This window comes from Heterobasidion irregulare (genome assembly GCF_000320585.1).
Source record: "Heterobasidion irregulare TC 32-1 unplaced genomic scaffold scaffold_06, whole genome shotgun sequence".
Taxonomy (NCBI): domain Eukaryota; kingdom Fungi; phylum Basidiomycota; class Agaricomycetes; order Russulales; family Bondarzewiaceae; genus Heterobasidion; species Heterobasidion irregulare.
In genome coordinates this window covers 701,768-714,783 of record NW_009258202.1, presented here as the reverse complement: position 1 = coordinate 714,783, position 13,016 = coordinate 701,768, and the positions used below count along the sequence as shown (strand labels likewise).

The 13,016-nt window shown below is 59.5% G+C and overlaps 7 protein-coding genes across 7 annotated transcripts; 5 read left to right on the top strand and 2 right to left on the bottom strand.

Annotated features, from left to right (window-relative positions):
- Positions 1–2,025: 2,025 nt before the first annotated feature.
- Positions 2,026–3,545, top strand: HETIRDRAFT_146268 (protein phosphatase). Its single transcript, XM_009548939.1, has 6 exons — positions 2,026–2,191; positions 2,250–2,354; positions 2,423–2,572; positions 2,638–2,736; positions 2,796–3,271; positions 3,327–3,545. The coding sequence occupies exons 1-5, from the start codon at positions 2,159–2,161 to the stop codon at positions 3,000–3,002; spliced, it is 594 nt and encodes a 197-aa protein (XP_009547234.1). The 5' UTR covers positions 2,026–2,158; the 3' UTR covers positions 3,003–3,271; positions 3,327–3,545.
- Positions 3,094–3,545, top strand: HETIRDRAFT_476120 (uncharacterized protein; the record flags this gene model as incomplete). Its single annotated transcript, XM_009548940.1, has 2 exons — positions 3,094–3,271; positions 3,327–3,545. Coding segments are annotated over 2 exons (196 nt in total), but the record flags the coding sequence as incomplete, so codon positions are not given.
- A 796-nt stretch (positions 3,546–4,341) lies between these two features.
- HETIRDRAFT_46342 (ABC transporter) lies at positions 4,342–7,804 on the top strand (the record flags this gene model as incomplete). Its single annotated transcript, XM_009548651.1, has 6 exons — positions 4,342–5,195; positions 5,250–5,891; positions 5,951–7,052; positions 7,114–7,333; positions 7,387–7,676; positions 7,742–7,804. The coding sequence occupies 6 exons, from the start codon at positions 4,342–4,344 to the stop codon at positions 7,802–7,804; spliced, it is 3,171 nt and encodes a 1,056-aa protein (XP_009546946.1).
- Positions 7,805–8,177: 373 nt separating this feature from the next.
- Positions 8,178–9,528, bottom strand: HETIRDRAFT_452079 (uncharacterized protein; the record flags this gene model as incomplete). Its single annotated transcript, XM_009548938.1, has 2 exons — positions 8,178–9,151; positions 9,177–9,528. 2 exons carry the CDS (start codon positions 9,526–9,528, stop codon positions 8,178–8,180), a joined length of 1,326 nt encoding a protein of 441 aa, XP_009547233.1.
- Positions 9,529–9,747: 219 nt separating this feature from the next.
- HETIRDRAFT_101642 (uncharacterized protein) lies at positions 9,748–10,083 on the top strand (the record flags this gene model as incomplete). Its single annotated transcript, XM_009548937.1, has 1 exon — positions 9,748–10,083. One exon carries the CDS (start codon positions 9,748–9,750, stop codon positions 10,081–10,083), a length of 336 nt encoding a protein of 111 aa, XP_009547232.1.
- Positions 10,084–10,731: 648 nt separating this feature from the next.
- On the bottom strand, positions 10,732–11,775 carry HETIRDRAFT_321105 (uncharacterized protein; the record flags this gene model as incomplete). The annotated part of the gene is made up of 1 exon (XM_009548936.1): positions 10,732–11,775. One exon carries the CDS (start codon positions 11,773–11,775, stop codon positions 10,732–10,734), a length of 1,044 nt encoding a protein of 347 aa, XP_009547231.1.
- A 199-nt stretch (positions 11,776–11,974) lies between these two features.
- HETIRDRAFT_230871 (uncharacterized protein) lies at positions 11,975–12,862 on the top strand (the record flags this gene model as incomplete). The annotated part of the gene is made up of 2 exons (XM_009548935.1): positions 11,975–12,578; positions 12,630–12,862. Coding segments are annotated over 2 exons (837 nt in total), but the record flags the coding sequence as incomplete, so codon positions are not given.
- Positions 12,863–13,016: the final 154 nt, after the last annotated feature.

Below are 13,016 nucleotides of genomic sequence, written 5' to 3'. Positions count from 1 at the left end.
CATTCAGCCACCTGGCTTTCTCTCATGCCCTCCCGGCTAACGCTTTCACGCCATGTCAACATCCCGAGCAGACTCCGTGGTACTCTTGTCATCGATGTCGCCAGCGCCCATCCTCACTTGTCCCACACAGGCAGACCTCGCGCGCCGAAGACGGCCCGCATCTTTCCGATTCCATAAGGAGTTACCACGCTCCAGTATGACTAATGATTTCTTACATACTTGGAACTTTTGATATCGCTCGATATCGGCCTCGAAAGAAAGATGCCGTCTGCATGCAGATCGCAGTCGCTCGAGGTACAGCATCGCAGTAGTGTCGCGCTTTATGGAGACAATGCATAGGCATGCTTCAGCCACATAAGTAGGTTTTGGGATCCGTATGCCTGCAGTTTTCCCTCGGTCGCGATACAACCCACGCAGAGTGTCCCGATCGCTCGGGAATTTGAACGATCAATCAACGCATCTTGGCCGTCAAATGCTCTTTCGCCAATTCTGAATTGTGCGCTCGAATGTAGCGCCCTTGTTTTCTATTCTGTCTTCTTCTTTCTGCCTTTCCCTGGCTCTCCATTGCACACTTCAATGTCCTCTGGTCATGAATCCCCATTTTCACGCTCTGCGTTGGCTGGCAATTGTTGCATATATATTTGAGATACCAGTGGCATCCTTTCGATCAAATGGGGCTGATCCGAGCGCATGATTCTGAACGAGCGACCCTACATATGAAGAGATGCGATGTGACTTTGCGTAGCTCAACTTATTGGGTATCAACGATCATGGACACATGCCTATACACCGACGTCTCTTGCATACATACAGCATCACTGCCAACCACCAGCTTGGAAGGCCTGGTTGTCGTCGAGCACTGAGCAGGAGCTGTAGCGCCTGGGTGAGAAAGTGTTACGTAACGAAACACGCCTTGGACTAGCACACTCGCGGCGGAGGCATTCGCTGTGTTGTCTGTCTCCCGCTCTACCTCGTTCATACCCCCGCCTGCCTCGTGTCTCCTATGGCCGCCTCTTCTACCGCTTCTCATGACACAGTCACTCAGGCAGCCGCAGCAGCACCCGCCAAGTCTTCCAAACACAGTCTATTCGCCAGGCGCAAGGCGACGAAGAAGGGAAAAGAAGTCGCAGATACCACTTCGACAGCAGACGAGGCGCATCCCAATGGTACCAGCAACGAGCATGGACAGGAGCAGCACCAACCCCAGACGGCCGCTTCAGCTGAGGGTGTGACCACCACCAGTACGGTTGACCTTCCCACCCCATCCCATCACGACGGCCCTGAGGGCGTCAAGACGCAAGATGGCGCAGGCGCAAGCTCTGAGCCAGGGCAGGACCCTACAGTGTCTCAGCAGGAGTCGTCCGCTCTCGCTGAGCCAGCCTCGGTCGAGCCGACGACTGCATCTTCCGTCCCTCCCCCGCCCTCAGAGCAGGCTGACGAGGCTGACAAGGAAAAGGAGAAGGACAAGGGCTCTCTCTCCACCACCCTCACGGGCACCCAGACCCATACACGTCAGTCCCGACGTAAAGGAACCCAGGGCGCTTCTGACGGCGCGCATTCTTCGACGACAGATCCCCCGTCCACACCGACGCCGCGCGCAACAGGCAAACAGAAGGCCCTATCCCCGCGCGCCCGCCCTCGCGTCTCGTTGTTTTCGCGCCTTGTCCACGTCCTCGTGCCGTGTGTCGGGCCCGCGCATAGCCCCGATGACCTCGACATAGTCCCTGTGCCTGATGTCGCCCCGTCTGACGTTGAGAAGCCACCCCTGCCTGGCACCGAGGAGCCGCAGCCCGTCCAAGAGACGCCTGCTCCCGGCGAGTCTGTGTCAACTCACACGCCCGCCGACGCCCCCACCACCAATCAGCCCGAAGCGCAGCTTCAGCCGCTTGACGTCGGTCCCGCGACGCCGTCTTCTGGGGAAAAGGAAGTTGTCATCCCGCCTACGCCTACTCGACATGTCTTGCCCCAATCGGAGACCGAGGGTGTGACGTCTGGGGCCGTTCAGCCACCCGGCTCGACCGGCGAGGAGGTGACCCAGCCAAAGACACAGCATGACTCATCGGGGGACGAGAGCGATGGAACGAGTTTTACGGAAGACGAGGACGTCGAAGAGGGTCCTGGAATCGATGAGGTAGAGGATGATGAGGATAGGTTGATCATGAGTGGTGGAGCGGGAATACCCATTGGACCGGTGTGTTTGTCTTGCGCTTCTATCGCTTGTCCTCGTTCTTATGCCTTCCTGTTCTAAGGACGGTGTTCCTCGACCACTATTGCCTCCAATCGCACCCCATCACGCAGGCCGCAAATGCCTCGTCCTCGACCTGGACGAGACGTTAGTGCACAGCAGCTTCAAAGTCAGTTTTCCACCTCATTCTACTGGCACGATGCATCATTCGAGCGACGTGGATTCATTCCTGTTCAGTCAATACACCAGGCCGACTATGTCGTGCCCGTCGAGATCGAGTATCACTGGCACAACGTCTACGTTATAAAGCGTCCTGGCGTCGACAATTTCTTGAAGAGGATGGGGGAGATCTACGAGATCGTAGTCTTCACTGCAAGTCTGAGCAAGGTACGCAACTGCTGGCCAAAATTTTGAATCGTAATTGGTTATATTTTGACACATGGCTCTGATAGTATGCGGACCCAGTACTGGACAAGCTGGACGTGAATCGCGTGGTGACTCATCGGCTGTTCCGGGAGAGCTGTTATAACCATAAAGGCAACTATGTCAAGGTGATGAGCCTCTGATTCGATCTCCTTCTATGTCACTGACGTCGTGGATCGGATGGCAGGACCTATCACAACTAGGCAGACCCATAGCAGATACCATCATCCTTGATAACTCTCCTGCTTCCTACATCTTCCACCCCAACAACGCTGTTCCTGTGTCGTCATGGTTCAACGATCCCCATGATACGGAGCTCACCGATCTCTGCCCATTCCTTGCTGATCTGGGCACCGTGGATGATGTTCGAGGAGTGTTGGATGGAGGGCTATAATTCCTGTCGTCTCTAACTCTGTCCCTCTCTTATCGTGATTTTACCTCCGTCTCTCCACGTTGAGCTTCCCTCCCAGCTGAGGAGTTGAAAGGGCGTTACCATACCGCAACCATCGTTTGCTCTCCTTACCCCTGTCCCTCCCTTTTTTAGCCGCCTCATCGGTCATCGGTACATACAGTCAGCCACGCTTCCCATATACCCCCCGCAATCAACTCTGTCACGTTTGTTTCGGTCCCAATTTGCACCCGTTGCTTCCATCCTGTCCCACGGTTGGCACGCTCTTTCCATTCCAATGTTGGACTTCGTTTTCTTATTCCTCTCCAGTCGCCTCGCTCTCACTAATAATGCTACTGTTGCTGTCGTCGGGAATATACACGGCTATGCCACTTCTTCCCCCTGGTCGGATCCCTCAGCACCGCTCCCTCCTGTACCGCTTTATTGGCCTCCCTATTCTTCTCAGCTCACCATGCGTATCGGTTTTGCGCCTATGCCCCACGCCGCTCACTTTTGCGTTTTAGATCTTTTGTTGTCTTAGGCACATGCACACGTTTTTTCTCGCCCAGATTTCGCGCTCAGTCTTTTCTTCTCGGCTTATTGTCTTTGGTTCTCTTTTCTATATATCCTCCGGTTCCATCCGTTTCTGGCCCTTACGAACTGGTACGAAAAGCGACGATCGACGACGACGATTCCCCCGGACTGCGTCACTTGCAGTATTTACCTAAAATTGCGTTCTTCCTCGCTCTCGCTTCGGGTCCTCCGAATCTGTGGATCTGTGTACTCGACTCTTTTTGAAAGCCGTAATACATGCTGTGCGCAAAAATTGGATTTTTACAAAATCCAGGAGGGCTGTTCTGAGCTAGACTGTACGTTGAGCGATCTGGTATAGTCCAGTGTCATCTTCGTCAGCGAACGTGGGTCGCGATCGTTCACAACGCTTCCGCCTGGGTGCGTTCCAGTTCCCCAGTGGCTGTAAGTGGCGCTCAGTGGCGCTCGACGGCATGTTCCGAGCCGTTTTTTGAAGGTCCGCTCCAGGAGGCCTTTCATATATATGGCAGTTTTGCTCATCGCGCCTTTTTCCATCTCTCCCCTTCCCTTCATCTTTAACTAGAGGTGCGTTCGTCTGTTGTTTCAGCGCCGAGCATCGCTGACCGATGCCTCCAGGCTCCGGCCCACACATAGACTTTTAGAAGGTTCTTTGTCCTTGTCGCCTTCGTGCGCTTATCGCCCCAGACAAAATTTCCATCATAACATCTTTAAAGGTGCGTTTCTCGCAAGATCGACAAGCACTGATTTAATTGTCTCACAACCTTCTTTACCGATTTTTGCACAGATCTCAGAAATGCCCGCTGTCACCGCCCCCGCTGCAGCTACCGCTACCCCCGCTTCCCTCAAGGCCGCCCCTGTTGAAGGCCAGGTCGACGTTTCTTCCCTCTTTGTCGCCGACAAGGCTGCGCGCCAGGCCGCGGCTCAGTCCCTCGCCTCAATCGCTCAAAAGGACGGCCCTCTTGCCATCAAGTCCACCGGCTTCGCTGATGCCGCCGTCAAGGCTCTTGCCGACAAAAAGTCGCCCGCCGCCCGCGAGGGTGCTGCCGAGGCTGTTGCAATCATCGCAGCTTCCGCGAGCAAGGCCCTCGAGCCATCTTTCATCGATTCCGGCCTCTACGCTGCTCTCCTCGAGGCCTTCGCCGACAAGATGCCTGCTGTCCGGACAGCGGCCGTCGAGGCGGTCCGGGTGTACGTCGCTGCTGCGAACCCATGGAGCACTGCCCTCATTCTCCCTGCTCTCCTTCACGAGATCAAAACCGCCGGCAAATGGCAAATCAAGACTGGGTCTCTCGTCATTTTGGACCAGCTCGTCAAGAGCGCGAAGACCCAGATGGCCAAGCTGATGCCCGAAATCGTCCCCGTGCTCGCTGAGGCAATTTGGGATACCAAAGCCGACGTGAAGAAAGCTGCTCGCGAATCGCTCACGAAGGCCACCGCTCTGGTGTCCAACAAGGATATTGAACGCTTCATTCCTGCTCTCATCAAGGCTCTGATTAATCCCGTCGAGGAGGTGCCGACCACCATCCAGCTCCTCTCGGCCACGACATTCGTTTCCGAAGTTGACTCCCCTACACTTTCTCTAATGGTCCCCCTTTTGTCCCGTGGTCTCTCTGAGAAGCTGACCGCCACCAAGCGTAAGGTCGCTGTGTATGTCAAATTCTCTTCGCGCTTCAGAACTTAGCTCACTTAGATATTCTACAGCATCATCGACAACATGGCCAAGCTTGTTGACTCTCCGGTCACCGTTCGTCCTTTCCTGCCTAAGCTCCTCCCTGGTCTGTTGAAGGTCGAGACCACCATCGGCGACCCTGAGGCTCGCAGTGTTGTTGGCCGTGCCATCGCCACCCTCCGTCAAGTCGGCGAAGTTCCTACTGGCGATGGATCGGATCTTCCCCCTCTCAAACAGGCTGAGTTCAGCCAACTCGCTCACTCTCTTGCTGCTGTTTACAAGAAGGCCGGCGCTTCTGCTGTGCCATCTGTCGCTGACGAGACCACCATCTACGTCGCTCATCTGGCCACGAACCTCTTGAACGCGAAGAACTTCGACGTTCCCGAGTGGGATACCCTCGCCCCCTTCCTTGGCTTCCTTGCTGCTACCCCAGACCCCCTCACGATTGCACGGGAGTGGGTGGTTCGCTCTGCTACTGAGGACATTGAGGATGGTGATGCACTTGAGGATGAGGAGGAGGGTGAAGATCTTTGCAATTGCCAGTTCTCGCTCGCGTACGGTGCCAAGATCCTCTTGAACACCGCCGTCCTCCGTCTTAAGCGTGGTCACCGCTACGGTCTCTGCGGTAAGAATGGTACCGGAAAGTCGACGTTGATGCGCGCCATCACCAATGGGTTAGTTTTTTTCTCATTATGCACACAGCCACTTCTGATTGTGTCTTTGTTGCTTACAGTCAAGTCGAGGGCTTCCCTTCCCCCGACGAGGTCCGCACGTTCTACGTCGAGCACGACATCGATGGCAGCGAAGAGGAGACTTCTGTCCTCGAGTTCATCCTTTCGGACAAGCGCATTCTCGCTGACAAGAATGAGGTCATTGAGACCCTCGCGTCCGTCGGTTTCAATGACGAGAGGCAGCTGCACGCCATTGGCAGTCTCTCTGGTGGTTGGAAGATGAAGCTCGCCCTCGCCCGCGCCATGTTGTTCAAGGCCGACATCCTGTTGCTCGACGAGCCCACTAACCACTTGGACGTTGTCAACGTTGCCTGGCTGGAGAACTACTTGACTGGCCTTACCCACTGCACGTCCATCATCGTCTCGCACGACTCCGGCTTCCTCAACAACACCATCACCGACGTTCTTCACTTGAACCGTTTCAAGCTCCGTCGTTACAGAGGAAACCTCGAGTCCTTCGTCAAGCAGGTCCCTGAGGCCAAGTCTTACTACACTCTGGAGGCAGCTGAGGACTACAAGTTCAAGCTCCCCGACCCCCCTTTGCTCGAGGGTGTCAAGACCAAGGAGAAGTCGCTTCTCAAGATGCGCAAGGTTGGCTTCCAGTACCCATCCCAGCCCGTCCAGCAGCTGTACGACATCACGCTTCAAGTTTCCTTGTCATCTCGTGTCGCTGTCCTCGGCCCCAACGGTTCCGGAAAGTCGACGCTCGTCAAATTGCTCACTGCGGAGATGGAGCCGAACAAGGGTGGTGAGGTGTGGAAGCACCCCAACTTGGTCATCGGCTATGTTGCCCAGCACGCCTTCCACCACATCGATAACCATCTCGACAAGACGCCCCTCGAGTACATGTTGTGGCGTTACCAGACTGGTGAAGATTTGGAGGAGATGATGAAGGCTAATCGCCAAATTTCCGAGGAGGAAGCGCAGAAGATGAAGGATGGTTCCATTGTCGTTGTCGAGGGTCAGAAGCGTCTCATCGATGAGATCACTGCCCGCAAGAAGTTGAAGCAGTCATACGAGTACGAGGTCTCGTTCAAGGGTCTCTCTTCCTCGGAGAACATCTGGCTTCCCCGTGACGAGCTCATCAAGCGTGGTTTCGAGAAGGTATGCCACTACGTATCTTGCTAGATTCTTGACGGAGCACTCATGTTTACTTCGTTATTAGAAAGTTCTCGAGGTCGATACTCGTGAGGCTCAACGCCTTGGCCTCCTCCGCCCTCTCGTTCGTCGCGAGATCGAGTCCCACTTTGCAGACTTTGGTCTTGAGCCCGAGTTCGTTTCGCACAACACCATGCGTGGTCTTTCCGGTGGTCAGAAGGTGAAGATCGTGCTCGGTGCTGCCACCTGGCGTCGCCCTCACGTCATCTGCTTGGATGAGCCGACTAGTACGTCCAATCTTAATTTGCCTACCGCTCGTATGTTTACGAGTCATGACTAGACTACCTCGATCGTGAGTCGCTCGCCGCTCTCATCGAGGCCCTGAAGGTCTTTGAGGGTGGTGTGCTCGTCATCACCCACAACCGAGACTTCTCCGAGTCGATCTGCCAGGAGGTGTGGGCCATGCGTGATGGTCGTCTCGAGGCCTCCGGTCACAACTGGGTTGAGGGTCAGGGATCTGGACCCCGTATCGACAAGAACGACGGAGCTGAGGAGGACACATATGATGCTATGGGTAACAAGATCGAGAACAAGAAGCAGAAGAAGATCACGTCTGCTGAGGCTCGCAAGGTTCGTGACCATACATTGTCTTTGAGAGCGTTCACAGTATCTAACGTAACCTTGTCTCTCTGCAGCTCAAGAAGGAGCGCATTGCACGGAAAAAGCGAGGCGAGGAGATCACCGACGATGAGCTGTGAAGCAACCACCGTTGTATTTTTTTTCACTCATGTCCTCGCTGTGTTATTCCTCGCCCGTGTTTTTCCTACGTGTGTCCTTGTCCCTTGTCTTTGTTACCTTGTATTGTTCACTATGGCATCATGTTCGAGTATGTTCGTAATGACATTTTTATGCTTTTATCTTTTTGCCACTCGTGCGCGCGCAGAAACCTGGGCGAAGACTGAGCCGATGAGGCTCACGAGGACATGGACAGGTGTCTCGGCACGATGAATCGATGACGCGTGATGTCCAGGCAAGCTGTGGGTGCAGCACAGTTGCGTGACGGAAAACCTTGCTCTGCTTTCACTCGACATTGCCGACTAAACGCGGAATGCGGGCCACGAAGGCCAGGCGCTACGTTGCGTGAAGAGGGTGCGCGAGGGTGTGCGGCCTGCCGCGATGTGACGAAGAAGCACGCCAGAGCCGGCGTGCGTCATGATGCAAGTAAGTTACAGACTCGTGTCTCGCCGTATTGTATTGTGTTGTGTCGTATTGTGTTGTGTCGTATCGTACCATTCGAACCACCCTCGACGTGACGTAGAACGAGACGAGGCGAGACGGATCCACGCCATCATCGATAGGCCACGAAGTCCCGTCCCCGTCGACTTGCGTGCCGAACGAGGGGTTGGCTGAGGATGGACGGGGTGCGGGGCGAAGCGCGTTGCGTCCAGGTTGGTACGGTCCTAAACTCGATTTTTTTTCAGATACTTGAGCACTTGAGCACGTCGCTTCTCGCCGCTCGGCTGGCGGGAGGACGACAGTTCCCAAGACGGACGATGCGCGGACTGGCGCCGCCGCGAGCTGCCGCGAGGGGGCGGCGAAGAGCGAGCCTTGACCGAGGGCGGAGCGCGATTCGGCGAGCCGGATTCGCGTCGAGGCGAGCGGCGTGCATTTGCGTGGCCGTCGGTGCGCGAGCGGCGTGATTCGGACGAGAGTCGCCATGAATGTATGACTGGGAGTCGATCGGGCCCTGCGTGAACCGCCGCACCGCACGAGGATCAGGTGAGAGTGCGCTGTTACCAACAGCTGGCGAGGGCCCGGCAGGGGAGAGATGCGTGCGGTCCAGAACCCAGGAGGTCCGTTGCAAGTGACGAGGAACCACAGACGCAGCCGGGCCGATGACGCGCGCGAAGGAAGTGCTCGTGCCCAGGCAATAAAGCGTGCGCAGGCGTGTGCCGGTACAGGGATCCGCGACGAAACGGCAATCCCAGAAACGAAGCCGACGATCGGCGCTTGACGAGGCCGCATCGCGCGGTGTGTGCGACGGATCGCGACGAGGCGAAGTGCGCCGGCGTGGGCGGAGGTGCTCAGCGACGGACGTGCGCGGACTCCAGAGCGGGTCCGCCGGCGAACATGCGTGATGCTTGAGTGTTAGGACGAGGCCGGGGCGAACCGAGTGGAGCGGGACGAGCGGGAGCGATCCACTGGGAATGGGCGTGAACGGGACGAGACGTGCGTCGCTGAGGAACGTAAACGAGCATCCAACGGGGTGTATCAGGACGTATCGGGATGTGTCGCAGAAGAAGCGGGAATGGGCCACCGTGAACAGCCATTTTTTTAGACCGAGCTCCGGTCGGCTCAGCACACTCTCCACGAGCGGGACAACACGCCACAAATCGCGGGATCGACAAGCAGCCAGCAGCCAGCAGCCAGCAGCCAGCAGCCAGCAGCCAGCAAAATCGCCCACGCGATCGTCCACAGCCATCTCGAGGCGAGCGAGCGCCGAGCACGCACGGCTCCGCGCCGCCCAGCCAGCGCCCACGCGCGTCCGAAGCGACGCACCCAGCGCCCACAAGCGCCCACAGCAGAAAAAGCAAACGGCCGCGCCATGCACATGCACGTGTCATCACGATAGCACCGGGCCTTCCACGCCACGCCACGCCGCGCGCGCTCCCGCATCCACACCCGCATCCACACCCGCACGATGGAGATCGACGACCCGACCGTCTACTACGCACCCGCCTACGCCCCCTCACCCCCGCCTCCCCTCCCCTCTCCATACCACATCGCGCTCGCCGCCGCCGCCTCCTCCGCTTCTCGCCCCGCCGCCGCCGCCGCTCCTCCCGCCACCGCGACCGAGGGCGCTCAGAAGAAAAAGAAGGAGAAAAAGCCGCGCTACCGCGCCGACGCGTTCCTCAAGGCGCGCAGGCGGGACAAGGCGCTCAAGAGCCGCAACCCGCGGCAGCTGCGGAAGCGGTACAAGGCCGCCGAGCGAGGTGAGTCGTGTGGCCCCGCTTCCGGCGGGGTGGAGCGCTGCTGATCGTTTGTTTGTTTGTTTGTTTGGTTGGTTTGGTTTGGTTGTTTAGCGAAGAGGGGGTGGTGAATGCTAGGTGGCGAAGAGGGGGTGGTGAATGCTAGGTGCGCGAGGCGAGGAGGAGCCGCGCGCGTTGGTGGACGAGATGGGCGGCCGGGCGCGCGGCGCGGCGTGGCGCGGCGCGGCGTGGCGTGGCGTGGCGGAAGTTTATTATGGACCGAGGTGACGCTGGGTCGAGCGGGAACAAGCATAGATCGCGGAAGGGACACCAGGATGTATTGATTGATGAAATAGAGCACAGACGAGCTCGGACCGAGCGAGACCTGCGTACATCGTATACCTCCGACCCGTTCGCGTCGGTGAGCGCGCGCCTGCACAGACCAAGACACGCAAACCCGGACGGGTTACGGGCGTGTCGAAGCAGCGCCCCGAGGGCCGAGGGCGCGAGACGTGCGTCGTGATCGCGTCGATGGATGCGCGGGACTGTATCTCTGCGTCGATGGGCCCTGTGAGCTGTATCAAGTCACCGTAGACCGCGGCGGCACGTTGGTTAACCTAGCATCGGCATCGGCATCGGCGTTGGCGTGGCTCGACGCGATACGATGTGGGGGTTGGTAGTCCGGTCGAGCCGACGACGGGCGAGGCCAGCTCTGGTCAGCTGGTGTGAGGATGCCGGGCGGGCGGGGAGCTATGGGGTGATGACGCGGGGCGGGTGACTGGTGAGTGGTGCTGGAGTGGTGCTGGCACGGGCGGCCTCGGGCGGGGCGAAGCGGATGGGCGGGGTCGGGGTCGTCGAGGACGTGTTTGGTCGGCGGTGGGCGGGTTGGGTCGTGGGTTGTGGGCGCGATGGGCGCGATGTGGGGGTGCGAGAGCGTAGGGCAGGGTGCGCGCGCGGGGTGGCGGAGGCGGGCGGGGTGTGCGGGGCGTGCGGGAGATAAGAGGGCCGCTGGGCAAAGGCGGATTGCGACAGTTATGAAATGCGAAACGAGCGATGGAAGCTGGGAGAAGACGGTGACGGGACCGAGATGATGATGCAACGATGCACTGATGATGATTTGATAGCGGGGGCGCTGGAGCCACGCGGAGCGCACGGGCGGAGCGGGACCACCGGAGCGGGGACGAGATGGGTTCTGATTCATGACGCCGCGAGGGTGCTGCGCCGGGTCGATCATGCGATGCAAGGCGGGAAGGGGGCCGGCGGGCGAGGGAATCACGAGGGAGGCGGGGACGCGGGTAATCGAGGGCCGAAAACGAGTTTGGAGAGAGGGAGGGGGACGTGTGCGATGTGTTGCGATAAGATGGAAGCTGGGAGCGGGCGCGCAGAGTCGCGCAGGTCGCAGGGCTGGGGGAGGCGGCGTGGTGGATCGATGGCGGGAGGCCGGGCGGCGGCGGCGACGGGATCGGGATCGGGCGGGGGAGACAGCCGATTGGGCGAGCGGAGGGCGATGCCGGGATGGACACAGTTTTCAACGGGTCAACGGGAGAGAGTCTCGAGTCTCTCAGTAGTGTCAAGTGTCTCGCGGTGCAGCAGATCGCACTGGTCGCCATCAGACAGCCACGGACACGCTCGCCTGCAGCACGTCTCCGCCGCCCACCTCCGTCCACTCCCTCCGCTCTCTTGCTAAGCCGCCTCGAGGCACTCCCGCTGCGCGCTCCCGTCCCCCTCACTCTCTCTCCTCGACGCCGCCATGTTCGCATCGACGCCGCTCCAGCACTGGTCCCTCGCCGTCGTCGACCCACACCTCGACCTCAGATCCCTCTTCCTCGCCGCCGCCTTTCTCCTTGTCCTCTTGATCGTCGGTGAGTCAAATATGCCCGTCTTCCTCTTTCGTCCCTCCCGCTCTCTTCTCGAGACCTCTTCCTCCGCCACAACCGCCCCCGCGTCCTCCGTGCTCCCATGCCCGCTCTATACGTGCTGACCCACCGCGCCCACCTCCTCGTAGCCTACCTCACAAACCCGTCCGAAACCTCCTTCAGGTCCTATCTCACAGAACAGTGCTTCCGCCACCACCTCTCCCGCCTCGACGACGCCAGCGACGACGACCACAGCGACTCGGAAGACTCTGGCGTACACTACTCCTCCACAACCCCAACCACCACCACCACCACCACCGTCACCCCCCGCCGCCCCCCGTCCTCCTCCGACCTCCTCGAGTCCGCCTCCACCTTCCACTTCTCCAACCGCGCCTCCGTCGCCCTCCGCACCCCGAAACACGCCTTTCACAGCTTTGCCTTTTTCACCATCGCCGCCGTCATCCCGACCTCCAGCTCCCGCGCACCGCCCGCGGGCACAGCATCCCACCGCCCCGCTCCCGCCCCCGGCGATCTCGACGGATCAACCCCCAAGGAAGCCTGGTTCGTCGGCGCCTTTGGCCGCTGGTGGAAGGGCATAGAGATCCCCTGGCCCCAGCGCTCCCCCGCCCGCTCCAAGTGCGACGAGGAGGGCTGGAGCTCCGGCATCCTCAACGTCAAGGCCCTCGACAAATCAGACCCCTACAACGGTCAGTCGCCAGCCCCGCCCGCACGATCGATCGCTCATCACACCTCGACAGGCCTGCCGTTCCCGACCACCTCGCCCCAGTCCCATCCCCGCGCATCCCCGCCAAAATTGCGCTCCCGCGACCGGTCCAACCCGCGCCACAACCCGCCCCGCACGTCCAGCCCCCCGCCGCTCCCAAAGTCCGCAACCCTCCCCCTCCACACGCCCCGCCAGCCCTCCCAGTCCCAGGCGCACGCCGCCCCGGCCCCAGCCCCGACCTCGCCCCCGTGCCCCCCCACCGCGACCGCCACGCACGCGCGCTCGCCCTCCGCGACCACCCTCCCCGCGCACGCGCCCTCCTTCGAGCCCACGCCCGCCATCGCCGAGCTCCTGCGCCAGATCTCCCACACGCGCGGCGCAAACCACGACCTCCGCGCCCAGCTCGCCGAGCACGCCGCCC